The sequence below is a fragment of the Crinia signifera genome, chromosome 4, assembly GCF_055691185.1.
Source record: "Crinia signifera chromosome 4, ASM5569118v1, whole genome shotgun sequence".
Taxonomy (NCBI): domain Eukaryota; kingdom Metazoa; phylum Chordata; class Amphibia; order Anura; family Myobatrachidae; genus Crinia; species Crinia signifera.
In genome coordinates, this window is record NC_139220.1 from 170,706,864 (window position 1) to 170,727,316 (window position 20,453).

A 20,453-nucleotide genomic window follows, 5' to 3' on the forward strand; every position below is an offset into this window, starting at 1 on the left:
TTACATGCTCCTTGCGAGGCGGTTACATACTCCCTTGACACAGGGGGGGGGGGGAGTGTTGCGTGCACATTGCCACAGGTATTACATGCTTGTTGCCCAGGGGGATTACATGCATGTTGCCCACATATAATGCCCCCCTTAATTCTATATACATAATGCCCCCCATAGTGTTGCATTCATAATGCCAACCATAGTGTCACACGCATAATGCCCCTTGTAGAACCACACATATAGTGCTGACCCTTTAGTGCCACACACAATTGCCCAATAGTGCCACATACATACTGCCCCCCATAGTGCCACACACATAATGCCCCTGTAGTGCCACATGCATAATTCCCCTGTAGTGCCACACAGATAATGCTGACCCTTTAGTGCCACACACAGTTCCCCAATAGTGGCACATACATACTGCCCCCCATAGTGCCAAACACATAATGCCTCCATAGTGCCACACACATAATGCCCCTGTAGTGCCACATGCATAATGCCCCTGTAGTGCCACACAGATAATGCTGACCCTTTAGTGCCACACAAAGTTCCCCTGTAGTGGCACACACATAATGCCCCGTATTGCCACACATATAATGCCCCATATTCACACATATAATGGCCCCATAAAGCTATCACAGGAGCTGCCTGGAACTTACCGAGGGAGGGGAGATCTAGCTTCCACTGCCGCAGGGTGTGGGGAACAAGCTACAGCTGCCCAGTGTCTGTCCTGCTGCCCAGTGTCTGTCCTGCTGCCTATAACAGCTGAATGATCAGCATGGCTGGACCCCCCCACCCAGTGGCTGCATAGAGGAGCAGCCACCAAGGAAACAAATTAACACCCCCTCAGTGAGAAGGTGGCTACCGCTGACGGTCGGTGGGGGGGGGAGCTGCCATTGCCGGGCAGGGGAGAGAAAGAGGCGCCGGGCTGGCAGAGCTCCCGCTGATGGAGGGTGGGGGGAAGCTGCCATTGCCGGGTGGCGGGGGGGATGTAGGTGCTGGGCGGAGGAGGGACGACGGAGCTAACGTTGCCAGGTAGAGGGGGAAGGCGCTCATGCTGCTGGTCAGAGGAGGGACATTTGCAGCTGCCGGGCAGAGGGGGTGGCAGGCAGGATCCGGCCAGCGCTCAAGGGAAGGAGGCGGAGGTGGCGTCATTAGGAGGTGCCTGTGCACCTCCGGCCCCCCCTGTGCGCACACCTATGACTGTGAGTAACATTAACAGCATCTAATACAGGGGCAGATTTATTAAGCTCGGTGAAGTGATAAAGGGGGAAATTTACTAAAGGAAATTTGTAAAAAAAAATAGGTGTATTTGTATCCAGAAATACACTTATTTTTGACATTTACTATCCCGATAATACGGCAATTCGTATTCATAATGATGTGCTATGAATACAAATACGAATTGCCGTATTTTCGGGATAGTAAATGTCAAAAATAAGTGTATTTCTGGATACAAATACACCTATTTTTTACAAATTTCCTTTAGTAAATTTCCCCCAAAGTGTCTGGTTTTCATCACCGGCCAGTCAGCTCCTAACTGTGAAGTTACAGGCTTGGCTTGAAAAATGACAGGTAGAAGTTGATTGGCCGGTGATAAAAACCAGACACTGTATCACTTCACCAAGCCTAATAAATCTACCCCATAGTACCTATCATTGATATTTGGAAACAGAAATGGCGATAGTTAATGATACAAGGAAAATAAATAGTCCCAAGGCGCAAAGCCTGAATCCTGCTGCCTCACGTAGGAAAAAGAGGATCACCGTAGTCCTCCAGTAAGGGATATGTGGCAAAGCGAATACCGATTGTGAGAAGGGCGCTGGATTCCTGTTCTTCCACTCAGAGTACCCTCAGAATTAGTCCGTGAGAATAATAAAAGCAAAAAGACGTATATTATAAAATGGTCAAGTTTGCTATGTACATATAATGTGATGGTGGGAAAGCATATATAGTGAATGGATTCCCAGGTGATTCATTCGTACCGTTACACACTCGAAAGTGATACGTGTACCGACATATAAGGGTTTCTTTTAGTTGGGTCACCTCCGTGTATAAGTGCCGGAAAATCAATCAGAGATGTGTACCGTACTCACATGTACACACTTGGTTATCCTCTTATAAAGGTATCTTTATGGTCCAATATGCAAGGGCCAAACACTGAATGGTATTTCCTCCAATCCACCCTGGTGTACAAGAAAAGAGGGGAATAAGGATTGATCTCAATATGAGTGTTTATTTAGGGATAAGTGCACATTAAAAAACAGCCTGTATCATAGTGTTGGCCACCCACCGCTGACCAGGCAGTCCAAGGATACAGGTAGATAATGGCACAATCCCTCTCCACCAACGCGTTTCGACAGTCTAGCTGTCTTTTTCAAGGTAGGAGAGAGACTGTGACCAGTGCAGGTATTTACACCTGTGGCTAATGAACCTGGTTTCCTCCCCCAAACACCCGCCGCCGGGTGTTTGTAAGCTCCTGATGAGAATGGGAGGGGAGCAGCAAATGACCCGCATGTGGAACGCATGCTTCACTTCCGCTACTCGATCGCTCCCACTGCCCAGATTGGATAGAGCGGGGAGGAAGTGAATATGGAGCCCACAGCAAGTGCTGTATCTAATAGGCAAGACGGGCGGGTGGGCATGCGTCATTTCCGCTGCTCGGTCATACCCACTGCCCGGATTTAATAGAGCGGAGAGGAAGTAAATATAAAGCGCACAGCAAGTGCTGTATTTAATAGGCAGGACCGGCGGGCATTTTTTCAATGGGAAGCTAATCTGTGCTGCACCAATAACCCGCATTTCCTGCTGGTGGAACGCATATTAATGCGTCCAATCCAATTAATGTGCAAAAGAGCAGAATTATTGCACATAATAATACTATTATAAATAAGTGAAACTTTAGATAATATAAAAAGCCACATATAGATACCTGAACTGTTACAAAAATACATAAAATACATATGATTAAAAATACATAGATACAAATGTATTAAAAATGTATTAAAAATGGATTAAAATGTACTATAAAAACCACTTCAACTCAAAATTCAGAATTCAAACCATGAGGGGACAGGGTGTTAAGATTGTATATCCATCTCATCTCTTTTTGTGCAATCTTTAGTATTATGTCTCCAATTATCTTTGATCAGCTCAAGGCCCTAAAAATCTACAATTCCATTGGGTGAGCCCTGATGGTGTGTTTTAAAGTGCATAGAAAAGGGGTGATCAACAAACTGTCTTTTAATATTGCGTATGTGTTCAGCCCAACGTATTTTGAGGGTTCTGGTTGTCTTTCCTACGTATCATTTTTGGCATGAACACTTAATGACATATACAGCATATTTTGAATTGCACGTCATAGATTGTTGGATTTTAAAATTCTGATTGTTTAAAAAAGATCCGTAGTTTTTTTGTCAGTGGTACTGCACGACTTGCACATGTGACAGTCCCCACATCTGTAAAAGCCTTTGCTTCTAACTGAACCTCCTATTGCTTTACTGGTGAAAGCACTTGATACCACTCTGTCTTTTATGGTGGGTGCTCTACTGTATATAAAACGAGGTTTGTCTGATAAAAAAGTGTTTAAATCCGGATCTTTTAATAGAAGATTCCAATTTTTTTGGAAGACTCGTTCTATATATTTATGATGGCTGGAATATTGTAAAATGATGGGGACACTAGAATTTGAGGTAGTAGGTTCATTTGGTCCCTTCGGGGCTAGTAGAATGTCCCTTGGAAGTTGTTCTACTTCGTCTAAAGCATCCTCAAATATTCTTTTATTGTAACCTTTACTTAAGAACTTTCTCTTCATAGTGAGACTGCTATTTTCATAAGTGTCTTTTTTAGAGCAGTTTCATTTTAAACAAACAAATTGACTCTTTGGTACACCCGTCAACCACCGTTTAAGGTGATTGCTACTAGGGTCAATATATGTATTAGAGTCCGACGGTTTGATATAAACAGAAGTTTCAAGTTGATTGTCTTCCACATAAATATTTAAATCTAAAAAATTTATGGTGGTTTTACTGATATTAAAAGTCAATTTAATATTCAATGTGTTGGAGTTTAAAAAAGTACAAAAAAGTATTTAAAATCGACTCATCCCCATTCCAAATAAAAAGGACGTCGTCGATATACCTCCACCATTTGACCAGGTTTGCCCCCCATTCATGGCCCTGCCATACCATGAGATCCTCCCAGCGTGCCATGAAGGTATTGGCATAACTGGGGGCAAACCAGGTCCCCATTGCAGTTCCAATTTCTTGATTGTAAAAAGACCCATCAAAATTAAAATAATTATTGTGCAAGATAAAATTAATGCCTTCCAAAATAAAATTTTGGAGGTTGGAATCCATATTTGTGGTGGCAAGGGTATTCTTTACAGCCTCAATACCATCATTGTGATCAATAATGGTATACAATGAGGTAACATCTGCAGTTACCAAAAAACAGTTGTTATCCCATTCGACTTCCTTGATTTTATTCAGGATGTCTTTGGTGTCCTGTAAGTAGGATGTATTATTAATGACCAATGGTTGTAGGTGATGGTCAATAAAATGTGACAGGTTTGACGTTATGGAATTTGTGCCTGCAATTATAGGGCGTCCTGGGGGATTAATGAGGCTTTTATGGATTTTGGGTAATAGGTAAACCACTGGAATTGAAAAGTCCACTTTAATCAAGAATTCTGCAACATCTTTAGTTAAAGTGCCTAATTCTACATATTTGTCAATAAGCAGCTTAAAATTCTTAAAAACTTTCTGGGAAAGGTCCATTTTTAATACATTTGTATCTATGTATTTTATGTATGTTTTGTAACAGTTCAGGTATCTATATGTGGCTTTTTATATTATCTAAAGTTTCACTTATTTATAATAGTATTATTATGTGCAATAATTCTGCTCTTTTGCACATTAATTGGATTGGACGCATTAATATGCGTTCCACCAGCAGGAAATGTGGGTTATTGGTGCAGCACAGATTAGCTTCCCATTGAAAAAATGCCCGCCAGCCTTGCCTATTAAATACAGCACTTGCTGTGCGCTTTATATTTACTTCCTCCCCGCTCTATTAAATCCGGGCAGTGGGTATGACCGAGCAGCGGAAATTACGCATGCCCACCCGCCCGTCTTGCCTATTAGACACAGCACTTGCTGTGGGCTCCATATTCACTTCCTCCCCGCTCTATCCAATCCGGGCAGTGGGAGCGATCGAGTAGCGGAAGTGACGCATGCGTTCCACATGCGGGTCACTTGCCGCTCCCCTCCCATTCTCATCAGGAGCTTACAAACACCCGGCGGCAGAAGTGACGCATGCGTTTCACATGCGTGTCACCGGCCGCTTCCGGGATCGGAGAAGTACATTAACTAAGTACTCTCCGTTTTATTGCTCTGTACCCCTGTCTTAACACAGAAGTGGGGTAAGCTCACTGCATACTACATCCCTATTAGATAGCAATTACCGCTCACTTCCGGTTCCGTCCCCTCCCTGTTTGGGGGAGGAAACCAGGTTCATTAGCCACAGGTATAAATACCTGCACTGGTCACAGTCTCTCTCCTACCTTGAAAAAGACAGCTAGACTGTCGAAACGCGTTGGTGGATAGGGATTGTGCCACTATCAACCTGTATCCTTGGACTGCCTGGTCAGCGGTGGGTGGCCATACACCGCTCCCTCAGGTACAGTTCCTTTGCTTTTTCCAACACTATGATACAGGCTGTTTTTAATGTGCACTTATCCCTAAATAAACACTCATACTGAGATCAATCCTTATTCCCCTCTTTTCTTGTACACCGGGGTGGATTGGAGGAAATACCATTCAGTGTTTGGCCCTTGCATATTGGACCATAAAGATACCTTTATAAGAGGATAACCAAGTGCGTACATGTGAGTACGGTACGCATCTCTGATTGATTTTCCGGCACATATACACGGAGGTGACCCAACTAAAAGAAACCCTTATATATGGGTACACGTATCACTTTCGAGTGAGTAACGGTACGAATGAATCACCTGGGAATCCATTCACTATATATGCTTTCCCACCATCACATTATATGTACATAGCAAACTTGACTGTTTTATAATATATGTCTTTTTGCTTTTATTATTCCCACGGACTAATTCTGAGGGTACTCTGAGTGGAAGAACAGGAATCCAGCGCCCTTCTCACAATCGGTTTTCGCTTTGCCAGAAATGGCGATAGTGTTAGTTGCACCTACTGTAGATAACTGCTCCTGCACAGATTAAAAAAACATATACTTGCCTAGTGTCAAAGTTAGATAGTGGATATCTGGCCACCCAGTGGGCCAGATGCACTAAGCTTCAAAAGTGATAAAATGGAGAGTGATAAACAGCCATCCAATCAGCTCCTGACTGCCATGTCACAGACTGTGTTTGAAAAATGTCAGGCAGGAGATCATTTGTTGGTTGTTTATCCCTCTGCATTTTATCACTTTTGAAGCTTAGTGCATCTGGCCTAGTATCTGCCGCCAAATATGATATCTTGGACTCCAGCGGCGCTGTCTACTCCTGTTGGATTAAGCCAGCAGGTCCCTCTGCACATGAGCCAACGCCTGAGGTCCCAGGAAGCTGCAGGGAGGTCATGGGGCAGAGCTATCACTGGGTGCGGACAAGAGCTAAGCTTCCCTGCTGACTATGCACTGATGTTTAGAATATGCCACCATGGGATGGCGAACCTTAACTCCATGGAGCAGCGGAAAGCTGAGCTGTACATTCCTTTATGAATCGCACTCACCATGCAATCAGACACTGGGGGCCCGCTGAAGAATCAGTAACTTCTCTTCGGTAACCTGCTATGTAAATAATACAATTCATAGAAAAGACTTGTTTTTTGCAAAATATGGCTTTTCTCTGCTTCATGAATAGACCCCCAGAATTAGCAGAACAAATTTAATCCATGGTGGCTTATAGTTCCACATTGTCATTCTCTGATGAGCGGTGCAGTCAGAAACTGCATGTTCATTAGCGTAAGCACAGCAACTGCTGCTGCCTGTATGCCATGCTTCTTTAATGTCGCTGCTGTATGTGAGTGTGCCTGGAGCAGTGCTGAACTGCTGACAGCTGAGCTCAGTGTCAAGTTAGCAAGGCTGGCCAGCACCATCCCAGCACATGGCACACACTGGAGGTCATTCTGCTTGACCAACAAAGCTGTGAAATATGCAGCTTTGAGGGTCATCTAATAAACTACATCCACCCACACGAACACCCCCCCCCCCCTCCGCACACCTAAGTTATGGAGAGGGGGTCCATTTGTTTAGGGGGGTTCCCACTTTCCCAGGACCCCTGCCCACCTGCCCATGCTGACTGGTAAGGGGGAAAATGCTTTAGCCAGGGGGACTTGTATAAAAAGTCTCACACTGCTAGCTGGTTGGCCACGGTTTTGGGAACCAGGACCGGCACTTGAGCCTGGTGCTGGTTTTATAAAATCCAGGGGAATCCTATTTGTTTTGCTCCGTGATTTTATGAAACCAGAACCGGTTCTTTGAGCCGGGGGCTGGTCATGCTCAGGAGGGGGACCCCATGCCATTTTTTCCCCAATTTTAATAATTTATCCAATTTTTTGGACAGAACCATGCACAGAACACACTGGTCTGTGCATGGTTCGGTCAAATTCGCCCATCACAACCTGGCCTGTTTGTGTGGCGATTTTTAGTAAGGTTTCCCGAATTTGCATCCCATTAAATTTGTGATTTTGACAAAACGTGCAAATTCAACCGTTTTTTGACATAATATCGCACAAATCTAAAAATTGGACTCTATTAAATGTCACCCGCTGTGTTTGAAAAATGTCAGGCAGGAGCTTGGTCTCGGTCAAGATCAGGATGGAAGTTTGAGGACAATAAGGGGGAGATTTACTAAGATGTGTATTCTACTTCACATGTGATTTTGCTATGGGCAACCAATCACATCCTGTCTACTATCTTCCAGAGGGTGCTAAATAAATAAGAAGTAGATTCTGATTGGTTGCCCATAGAAACATCACATGTGAAGTAGAATACACATCTTAGTAAATTTCCCCCTAAATTTGGTCTAATTTGGTATTTCACATTCTTGTACTTTAACTATCCAAACTTTATGTTTTAGGTCCATTTCCTGTGTTGAGTTTAATGGTTGGCACAGTTGTGCTGCGTTTGGTTCCTGATAATAATCTAGATCCTGACTTGCTTCAGAAAAGAGTTGTTGTGGCAGCTTCTGTGACAGTGCTTGCTGGAATCTTCCAGGTCAGTGGTGCTGTGACACCTCAATCCACCACTTCTCACCAAAGATATTGACTAAAACTAATGGCTTTACGTTTTCTTTCAGTTGGCTCTAGGACTCTTGCAAATTGGATTTATAGTCATCTATTTGTCTGATTCACTGATAAGTGGTTTTACAACTGCTGCTGCTATTCACGTTTTAATATCACAACTAAAGTTTATATTGGGGTTATCCATTTTCCCATACAGTGGACCTTTGGCTCTGTTTTATGTAAGTATGTTTATGCCTTTACAGTGTTTTTGTGCAGACTGAGGTGCTAATGCTGACAGGCATAACTATATTTGCTTCGCATAAATGTATTATATACAGTATATAGCCCCATGAGTTTCCTTACATTCATATCCACATTTATACTTAGGCCTCCTTATGCTTAGACAGATGACAAGGTGAAGTAAGGAGCTGCCAACACACACTGAGGACAGTCACAGTAAACTCATGGTCGAGTAATTGCAATCTGAGGTATATGGGCACAGAAACAAATATGCCTTTCCGTTTTCATAACAATTGAAATCCCATACACACTAGTTGATATAGTTTATGAACAATATTGTCAATGATGTCACTTGAACTCCTGGTTAATTATATCATTCAATGACATCATCCTGTCCCTGCTCCATTCATGCACTTTTACATATGTTGAATCTTATTCATTATGATAAAATATTCTTTGTGATTACAGTATTTCTTACAAATCTACTGTATATCAATTATTAGTAATATTACTGTATTACTGTAACTGTTAGTAATCTGTGTGACTACAACTTTAGCAAAACCAATGATTTTCCTATAGTAATGTATGTGTGTCTATAGCAAGTATGTATGTATGCACGTGGCAAAGATGGGTCACTTATTATTGTTGTTAGACTCAGAGTGTATACTGCCGTTACATTTATAATATTGACCTTGCCCTCAACTGTTCGTGTGACAATAATTAAAGTTTTGCATATCCTTGTTTCAAGAGGCATACAGTATATGGGATATGGGATCTGTAGCTAGAGGGAACGCTATGGTGTCATAAGGGAAGATTTTGGTGTATCCCAGGGCTGCCAGAATGGCTGGGAGGCTCCCGAAAATCGAGGCCACCCGTAAATGTGGTAAATTAGATTGGCAGGTCCCAAGAACACACACATACTACTGTATGGGGCAGATCAGCTTATCTGTATAATTTTACACAAATTTTATACAAATGTCACTTCAGTGCTGATTGGTTGCCATGGGCAACTTCTCCACTGGCTCACTTTTCCTTCCTTGTCCCTGCTTCATACATCTGGCTCAGGGGCAGATTTATTAAGCTTGGGGAAGTGATAAAGTGTCTGTTTTTTATCACCGGCCAATCAGCTTCTAACTGTGAAGTTACAGGCTTGGTTTGAAAAATGACAGGTAGGAGCTGATTGGCCGGTGATATAAACCAGACACTTTATCACTTCACCGAGCTTAATAAATCTACCCCTGAGAGAAATGACTATTTTGATTTACCGAACATTGGGGCAGATGTATTAAGCCTGGCGAAGAGATAAACTGGAGATAAAAGTGGAAGGAGATAACAAACCAGCCAATCAACTTCCAACTGTCATATTTCAAACACAGTTGATTGGCTGGTGCGTTATCTCCGTCCACTTTATCTCCAGTTTATCTCTTCGCCAGGCTTAATACATCTGCCCCATTATACTTTAATGATAAATATTATGCATAGTGCTGGAACCTCAGACTCTCTTAAAAGTAACACTTACACTTAAAAATAACCAATTAGCCTTTACAACTATCACTGGTGAAAATCACAGTCCTCCAGTATCTGAAGAATGAGCTTACTTTTGGGCTGATAAACACTTTCTATGCTGGTTTCTAATATGTAGCAACAGGCATTCAGTGTACCCCATCACCACCACCATCCCAGCTTATATCACATGCAGACACTGCTCCTACAATACCAGCAGCACAAACGTCTACGGAAAGGAGACACTGAAAAAATTATCTTCTGCTAAAAAAAAATGACACACAGACTCGGCACACTCTGGGCCTCATTCAGAGTTGCACACAGGATGTTGTACAGGTGGAACTTTCACAGTATGCTTGGCCCGTAGCCAGATATATGCAACTACGGAGAATTTAAGAGTTGCTTGCATCTCAAATACATCTCCACTTGTGCAGGTAACTGGACAGCATCTGGGTGTCCGTGCACAAGTTAAATGTTCCGACGGGTGTTGTATAAGCAGAATTGTGGGCTATTCATTATGGATTGGTCATGTTAAGCTGCTGACAGCAGCTTAGCATATGTGATCACTATCAATGCAAACCCAGGAGGAGCTGCATGCTACCTCTTGCCTGCATTTGCTACTGCTAAAACCGCTTCAGCAAGTCTGACCAGTTTGTAGTCACAGGGGGCATTGCGAGGCCAATGACCTGTATAGGCGACATACTCAGTGTCCTCACCTCTGCCCTCTCCCTCCCCACAAAAACCTCTGCTTGTCAATAAGGGGTCACAAGACACATGTGCAGTTTCCCCATAATCAGGAAACTGCGGGTTGTAACGCTTCTGCAATCCAACCTGACTCTTCTCCTATATGTATACAGAGATCAATTTGATTTCAAACAAGTCTCTTGCATAACTCCCAACTGTCACGATTACAGCGGGACAGTCCCGATTTTCGGGTCCTGTCCCGCTGTCCCACCCGCGGCAGGCATTGTCCCGCTGCGGGGGGTGGCAGTTGGGAGACCCCCCAATCTAGTAGAATAGACGCTGTGCGCATGCGCACAGCGTCTATTCTCGTATGAAAATGAGGTCACAGCTAATTAGCATAAGACGCGACCTCATTTGCATATGCGCCGCCCCCTTTTCGGACGCTCGCGCGGCTCCGCCGCGCGAGCGTCCCTATTTCTTCAGGTCAGAAGTTGGGAGGTATGCTCTTGCACGAGATAAAAACTACAACAGCAATTTAAGTTTGTTCACTTTGTTGACTGGACTGTCATATATAATAAGTGATCTCAAAAGTATTTAGAAAAGTAAATATTTGTATGCTAGATAATCTGTTGCTATAATACCAGTATGTCGCACTTTATTACAGTGGTTACTAATGAACTCAGAGCTCAACTCACCAGAGTCTTACACTTGTACTCATTACAATATGGAGATTGTTATTGTTATTTACACTTTTAATTTTGTTTTACAGACGTTGGAAGAAATCTTTGCTGAAATTAAACAGACAAACATTGCTGATCTAGTCACATCCATAATTATAATGGTTGTAGTCTTTGCTGTAAAGGAAATCAATGATCGTTTTAAAGCCAAGATACCTGTACCCATCCCTATTGAAGTTATAATGGTAAATAACTCAATGGCAATTGCTGGCATTTATAAATTCTGACTACATACATATTGGGTGACATTTAATGGGAGGCAAATTAGTTTTTTGGGTGATTTTTAGTAAAAAAAAAACAAAATCTGAATTTGCAAGTTTTTACTGAAATCGGCAAGTTAATGGTATGCAAATTGCTGTAAAAATTTTTACAAAAAAAAACTTTTTGCAACAAATTCACAAAATTCTGAACTGTAGAGTTTTCAATTAGCATCCAGAAGTTTTCCCATTAAAAACTGTACAAAGCGCAAATTTAATAGGAAGCGATTTTGGGAAAATGTTCCTAAAAAATGCGACACACAAACAGACCAGGTTGTGATGGGCAATTTTGACACAACCATGCACAGACCAGTGCCATAGCCAGGGGGGAGACTTTTTTATACAACTCCCCCTGGCCAAAGCATTAACCCCCTGACCAGTCAGCATGGGCAGGAATCCTGGGGAAGTGGGGACCTCCCCAATGAAGGGGCCCCCTTCAAGAATTTACTTGCCCATGCTGAAGCCTGGGGCTGTCCCCGATGCCCCTGGATGGTGGGTATCGGGCTGCTAAATGTGTAAAAATAGAATAAACTATTGTGTATTGTTGTGGAACTACAGGTCCCAGCAAGCCTGCACTGCATGTAGGGACTTGGAGAACCAGAAGTCTCAGCATGCATGGGCATTAAAGGGCCCGATGGGACTTGTAGTTCCACAACAATACAAATAGTGAAATAAAACACAAACACACAATAAAAGTATAACTTTATCACATACATAGCCCATTCATACAGATAATTACATACCTTGACACATAGGTAGGTCTCCTCCGTCTGACCGTCCTGAAGAAAATCCAATGTGGGTACCTGTGGAAGGAAACCATACTTACCAGGGTCCTCCAGTATAGATCACTTCGTGATACGGTTATTTGGTCTACAGCAAGTTGGTCGACAATCGTTAGGTCGACATGATTCTAGGTCAACATGATTCTAGGTCGACATGGTTCTAGGTCGACATGGCTTTATGTCAACAGGTCATTAGGTTGACACAATCATTAGGTCAACACAGTGCTGAGGTCATGGGTTTGATTTCCACCATGGCCCTAACTGTGCAGAGTTTGTATATTCTCCCCGTACTTGCGTGGGTTTCCTCCGGGTACTCCAGTTTCCTCCCACAAAAATATACTGGAACATTATTTGGCTCCTAACAAAATTAACCCTAGAATGAATGATGTGTGTGCATGTACATGTGGTAGGGAATATAGATTGTAAGCTCCACTGGGGCAGGGACTGATGTGAATGTTGAAATATTCTCTGTAAAGCGCTGCGGAATATGTGTGCGCTATATAAGAAATGGTTAATAAATAATAAGCATGAGTGAGCACAGCGTGCTACGTTTCGGTGTCCATGTCGACACAACATGTGCCGACAGTTGGTAATTCATGCCCTACCATCCACTAGGGCGTGGTGGAGGATAAAATAGTGTATCGAGCATAGTGAGGCACCGCGCCCAAAGCTAGGAGACGTGAACAATGTGAACCCACGGACTAAGAGCCTTTTTCTAGTTAATTCGGACGGATGCGTATTTCAGACAGGAACCGACTGTTTTTAGCCCCGCCTACCGTACGGATCGCTCACACTGTCCGATTGAGGTAAAACGCAGAGCAAACGGACCGCGAGTGGATTTTTCATGTGAACACCTCCTCCATCTGTGGGAACCTCCCCCATCCTCCGATGGTCGCAGACCATCGAATGATGGACCGAACGGTCAGGCAGCACCGAGTGCTCCAGACCACTTGGATATTTTTTCGTATGAAAGCAGGGATATGGGCGGGCAGCTGACATCCGGGAATGTCAGCTGTCCGCCCTCCACACGTGCACCACAGCCGGATTACCATACATACGCCAAGCATTTTCATGGGAATGCCCATGAAATGCGGGGTGTACGCATATGGTAATGAGCCTTTTTGGCCGCCTAGCGACTCCTGATTGGAGTCCGCTAAATCACTAGCTTTTTGAACCCGGGGCTGGTTATGCTCGGGGGAGGGGGGGGGGGTTATGCCTTTTTTTCCGACTTTTTCTTTACACAAAATTGCACATGTCCGGAAATTCGTACATTTTCATGACTAAAAATCAGGCTAAAGAATGCAATTTGAAAAATTGTGATAAGGTGGGATTTCGGAACCTTCCTAAATATCGCATCCTATTAAATGTCGCCCATTGGCTATTTATGTCATGCGCACAAAATGCACCTATGTCCAAAAGACAATTGTAAACTGAGGTGTACTATGTTTATAGGGACTATGTTTAGCCCCCACGTATGTACAAGACAATTCCATCAATGCACTTGGGCATGGTGATTTTGCCAGAGCTTAGTATATTTGACTGGGAAGGTTGGGTTGGTCCATGAGCATAATTTGGAATATGTGCTGTATCTTGAAGTGAAATATCAGAAATTATGGAAATAGACAACTTACAGTTAGGTGGTTATTCTGGTTCGCTCACAAAGTCAAATTTCTTCTCAAATGGACAAAACCCTGTGCACTGCAGGGGGGCAGATGTAACATGTGCGGAGAGAATTAGATTTGGGTCAGTTATTTTGTTTCTTTGCAGGGAAAATACTGAATGCTTTCTTTTTACACTGCAATATACAGTAGATCTCACTTTGTAGTAAAAACCCATCCAAATCTAATTCTCTCTGCACATGTTACATCTGCCCCACCTGCAATGCACATGGTTTTATCCATTTGAGAAGGAATTTGCCTTTGTGAGTGAATCAGAATAAGGGCCTTAGTATGTGGTAACTGGCTTGTTTGGGGGAAATGTTTGCTTTTATCTAATTTTTCTTTTACCTTTTAGACAGTAATCGCAACTGGCATATCATATGCATTTAATTTTGCAGTAAGATATAAAGTGGATGTTGTTGGAAAATTATCAAAAGGGTAAGAATACTTTTATATTTTTGTTTGCTTTTATTGAATTTGATTGTTAATTAGTAAGGAGCACAGTCCAAACAAAGGGCTTTATTCTAGTTCACTCTTTCTGACATCCTTCTTAGATGGACAAAACCATGTGCACTGCAGGGGGGCAGATGTAAAATGTGCAGAGAGAATTAGATTTGGGTGGGGTTTTACTTCAAAGTTAGATCTATATTGCAGTGTAAAAATAAAGCAGGCAGTATTTACCCTGCACAGAAACAAAATAACTCGCCCAAATCTAGTTCTCTCTGCACATGTTACATCTGCCCCCCTGCAGTGCACATGGTTTTGTCAGAAAGAGTAAACTAGAATACGGTCCAAAGTATAGTAATAAATGAGAAATATGGAAAACTCTTCTCTCTCACTCTTGCTCTCTCTCTCTTTCTCTCCAAAAAAAAAAATATATATATATATATATATATATATATATATATATATATATATATATCCAAGGAAGGCAGCACTCAGGAGGCAGTAGTAAGTGTAGAAAAACGTCTGTATTAAAATACAAGCTTTCGGGGTGTGACCCCCTTCATCAGGTACAGTCTGTACCTGATGAAGGGGGTCACACCTCAAAAGCTTGTATTTTAATACAGACGTTTTTCTACACTTACTACTGCCTCCTGAGTGCTGCCTTCCTTGGATATATATTTATGTATTTTGTCCGGGCACCGGGGCCTATTATATACTGAGAACAAGTTGAGTGCCGGCTGAGTTGGACTCCTATATATATATATATATATATATTTTTTTTTAATATATATATATATATATATATATATATATACAGGGCTATTTTTCAGCAGGCTCCAGCGGGAACTGAGGCCCTTATTCTAGTTCACTCTTTCTGACTAAATATTTCTTAGATGGAATAGCTATTGGTGTTTGACTGTTATTTCTTTATCTACATTATCGAAATCTTGGGAGTGCCATCCTGCCCGTTTGCTACATTTGTCCTTATTTGGATTGGAAAGGCAACCCAAGTCGCTGCTTGCCCTCATTCCAGAGTGCCGGGACCCATTCTACTATATATATATATATATATATATATATATATATATATATATATATATATATATATATATATATATATATATATATATATATATAGTCGGCGATGCAAACAGGCAGCAGGGTCAGCAAATCCCTTTTTTTGGTACGCCTTGAAAAATGGGGTTTGCTGTCCCCAAAACGTTGGACACTGTTCTTTTTTACAAAAAACTTTGTTTTCAAGTCCGTTGCTTTTCTTTACTAGAAACAGGTTTGAATTGAAACCTTTTGTCTTTTGTTAAATGGGTACTGGTTCTGTTGCCTTCATTTTCTGTAATTGATTTATTATTTTTTTCAGCTCCAATCTCTCTGTAGGTGCCTTTTGACTCCCAAAAATAATCTCTTGCTGGTTTTTGCAGAAACTCTATTGCACATCCTTCTTTGACAATCTTTATTACCCATCTGTCTTAGATTAGTTCTTCCCATAAGCTGGTGAACTGCAACAGACGGGCCCCCACACAAGGGCCACTGTGACTGTCATTGTCTAGAGCCTCTTTTAAATGGTTGTGGAAAGGATTGTGTTGACATTGGAAAGGAGCACCTTTGACTTTAGGGCCTGCCTGGTCTGTAGCTCCTGGCTTCCCTATATTGCTGTCTGGATGAAGACAAGAAAGGGAATTTGCTTCTTTTTTTTTTTAGGCAATGTGAGTGATTTTCCTCCTGTAATCCTATGTATCAGGAGGAAAATCACTCAAATTAGCTTAAAAAAAAATCCTCCTATCCATGGAGTCTTTAAATGAAGCTCCATCTTCAAGTGGTAACGTGTTTCTTGAGGTTACTGCTGCAACAACCCTAGACAGGGAGCACCAGTTCAGCAAAAGGTTATCTTTAACCAGATACATACGGTCAGTTAATAATCAATAACTTCCCTTGCCTTTTGTCCAAGTTGTTTTGAAATCAGATCTTTCTTAGTGGGCGCCCACTGACGAAGTCTTCTGACGAAACTCAGAATGCTCTGCTAATTGTATCTGCACATTGTGGTTGCTGTGAAAAAGATGCTCTGTTTTACAAAGAAATGTTGGTGCACATTATGATGAAGCTTTAATGAAAGATGCATGGAAAAGTATTTGAACTTATGTGTGGAGTGTTACAGTCTTATTATGAGATACATAGATAGATAGATATTCTTATTTGTGCAATATACATGTTTTTGTGACTGAACCAACCACATTCTGTACAGGGGCCTGGAAAAGGGTACATTGGAATGTTTCCTGTTAGATCCACAGATGCTGTTGAAGGGGGTGTGGCCACTTATAACTTTTTAATTTGATTTCTCTGTACTTATATGTTAGTTGGGCGCCCACTAAGCTATTTGCTTACTTTTCAGAGTCCCCTCGCGGGGCTCGCTATGCTCGCCACGCTTCGGGCTCAGTGGCTCGCTGCGCTCGCCAAACTATATAAAATCGACTTCATGCCGACATGGAGAGTGGGGGTATGAGCGTACTAACTATAGTGGGTGCCCAACTAACTTATAAGTACCGATTTCTCTAGTATGACCAACATATAATTGTTGTTATAGGCTTATTATCTAGGAGAGTTCTGTCCAAATGTTCCATGAAAGGAACATATTTATCTAAACATGCATATTTAATATTGTTATATATACAATTCAGACAATTCTGATACAACAGCCATGGGAGGTTTAAGGGAGGCAGGATGGGGGGCATAGTGGCTTTTATTAAATTAATTTGCATACAGGCCACAAATTTTAAAACAAAATAAACACAAAACAAGGCCACATGTCTGGGTCACTGAAGCAGTCCTCTAATAAGCATGCTGAGCATTGTTAAGTGCTGATAATAGAGAAGTGAAGCCAACATCTTCTTGAGTCAAAAGGTGTAATGGTATACCACCCTTTCCAATAACTGATGTGCAAGATACAAAATTGGATTGGTTATCCGTCCAGGAGAAAGAGGAGATTCCTTAAAGAGCATATGCCGTTAGATTTATAGTGATAGTGTAACACACTTCTGTATGATAATAAAAGGCATTGAATTAATATTTTACATATATTTTCCCTTATTTGTACTTTTATGTACATTAAAAGTATATATACAGTACAGTGTAATATCCAGTATACCATCTTTCATAATCCGCAATCCATTTTTTTATGTTTTACTGTACATAGTTTTCAGCCTCCAATAGCACCAAGTATTTCAGTGTTTCAAGATTGCATAGCTGACGGGTTTTCCATTGGAATTGTTGGGTTTGCTGTAGCCTTTTCTGTGGCTAAAGTCTATTCAATCAAACATGACTACGTGATAAATGGAAATCAGGTATGTACAAGACATTGTTTTACTCAAGGGTGATTATGTAACCATTTGCATTTATGTCATAGTTGTTATGATTTCGGGTGTTACCCCACAGCTGTGACTGCTGTTTAGGATGGCCACAGCGAACTCTATGCTGCCTCTGCTGCACTGTCCTAAAGGATGGCTAGTACCTGCAAATGCTAAGGTTTCGCCTTTAATAGCCATTTTTGAAGGAGCAAAATTAAGTCTGCCCCAACTCTGGTGCCACCAGGTCTTAAGATGAGACAAATTACCAGAGATCCTTTAGGAACAATCAAAAGGTAAAACTAACTAACAGGGACCAACTGGAATATAAAACTAACTAATGGCACACTGCTGACAACAGACAAACCAGGGAACAAAACATAGAATTGACCTAGTCACATACCATGGGCAACCTCATCTCAATCATAAGAATAATAACACCACACAGACAGCAATGTAACAAAACACAAAGGCACAGCAAACCACACACAGGAACAGAATAGTACAGAGGACAGGGAAATAACCCTGCTGGGGTTATGGTAAGCAAAAGGCGCAGACCTGTGACAATCCTCTGGTAATCCCAGAAGGAAGGTAGGAATGTTCAGGAGCAAATGAGACCAGAAGCTGCTGCAGGAAATTGGAACAAACAGGAGGGCAAGTGAATAACACCAAGGTGGAACTAGACTGCTGGAAGCAGTGAGAAGAAGCTGGTAACTAGAAGCTGGGAACAAGACACAGGAGCTAAAGCTGAAGTTATAACCGGCGTCAGGCTCTGCGTCTGCGGTAACTATAAAAGAAGCAAGCACCAATAAACACTGCTGCAGAGGCACAGGCCTCCAGAGCACAAATTACTGCAGCTGATACCAAAGATAATGAACTAGTCTTGTGCACAGTGCAATACACACAGGATTTAGTTGCAAAGACACAGACTCACCACCGAAGGCCACTAAAGAGTCCATTACCAGAAACAGAAAGCTCACAGAAACTGACAGGAATAATCAAAGGAGGCTCATAACAATAGTAGATTACAGGTTTGATATTTTTTTTTCCAAGCTTTAAACTACCATTATCACTGCACACAGAATATAATTTCCAATTAATAATATATGAAGGCAACAGCTAATTAAATAATAATTACAGTATTATTAATAACTACTGAATGTGCAGTAAAATACCTGCTTGCAAAAAAAGGTTCAAGATACCACACAGCAAAGAATGTATGTCAAGCGGTGTTTTAGGTAGCTCTGGTTCCACAGTGGATGAGGGAGTATGCCGGCATATGACACATTTTGCCCTAGTGGTGGGCTACCTCAAGATATAGTATCTTGAGAAAGCCCATCACAAGGGCTAAACACGTCATGCGGATTATCAGTCTGCCGGCAGACACACCCCCCCACACCCCCCCATCCAGGGGCGTAACTAGAGCTTTGTGGGTCCCATAGCAAAATCTTGAAAGGGCCCCCCACCCCATGAAAAAAACATAGGCCTCCACATAAAAACAAAAACCATGCTCCGCACTTCAGGTTTACCTCTTTACCACTGCACTGTGGTGCAGTACAAGTTTTCATATGCTGGAGGGGACAAAGAGATGGGAGGAGATAGGTGAAGGGTGATAGGGAGGGTATAGAAAGATGCAGGGTGGTAGGGAGGGGATAGTGGGATGCAGGGCGGTAGGGAGGTGACCACGAGATGCAGGGCGGTAGGGAGGGAATAATTAGATGCTTGGTGGCAGGTACGCTCTTGTAACCAACACCAATGATCACAAATTACATAAACACATACATACATACATACAAGTAGGGTAATTAATTACATAGCAATAAACAAACATTTACTCACCTCAGGCTGCCTGCAGCTGCTCCTCCTGGCTGTCAGGCTATCTCTGGTCGTGCTGGGCTGGCAGGCATATTGTTACCACTTCAGTGACTGCATTGACTGTGTGTCCCGCCTTGGCCATGGTCATCTGAACTGGCTCCCTGACTACAGTAGATTACACTGCCTTTGCTAGCCACCTGGGTACCCCCGCCCGCTCGCACATCAGCAGTCACATGACCTCTCCCACCAGCCGGTATCCGACATCAGCGCCGTGGTCCAGTCCCCCATCAGCTTGCCACTGCGCTGCCTTGCATACGTGTCCCCTGGACACGCACCCAACCCCAGTGCGCTCCCCGGCATAAGCGTCCCCTGGACCCGCCCCCCCCACACAGGCCGCTGACTGACATCAGCGACTGCGACAAGGGACCAACCTCCTCGCACAGGCCACCCAAACCAAAACCCATCTTCTTCAGTGCCTGCCATATGTGCTGTCCCGGACTCCCTGCCAGTTTCTGCCCAGCATCAGCAGTCACACACTGCTCTCCCGCTGGCCTAATATAGTTGTCTAAAAAAAAAAGAAAAAAAACATCTGAATGGTGCAGGGGGTAGCTTGCTGGGCCCGCGGGTCCCTCCCAGCCTCCGGCCCCATAGCAACGGCACCCCCTGCACCCTCTATAGTTATACCACTGCCCCCATCCACGGAGAAACCAGACTTACCTACATCACTATATGGA

At 42.7% G+C, this 20,453-nt stretch overlaps 1 protein-coding gene across 1 annotated transcript in view; it reads left to right on the plus strand.

Moving 5' to 3' along the window:
- Positions 1–20,453, plus strand: part of LOC146074626 (chloride anion exchanger-like) — a 71,154-nt gene that overhangs the window by 19,463 nt on the left and 31,238 nt on the right. The window contains exons 4-8 of the mRNA XM_083182950.1: positions 8,099–8,235; positions 8,318–8,482; positions 11,440–11,592; positions 14,460–14,542; positions 17,757–17,904. Of these exons, the coding sequence (XP_083039076.1) occupies positions 8,099–8,235; positions 8,318–8,482; positions 11,440–11,592; positions 14,460–14,542; positions 17,757–17,904 (686 nt within the window). The remainder of the gene's footprint in view (positions 1–8,098; positions 8,236–8,317; positions 8,483–11,439; positions 11,593–14,459; positions 14,543–17,756; positions 17,905–20,453) is intronic.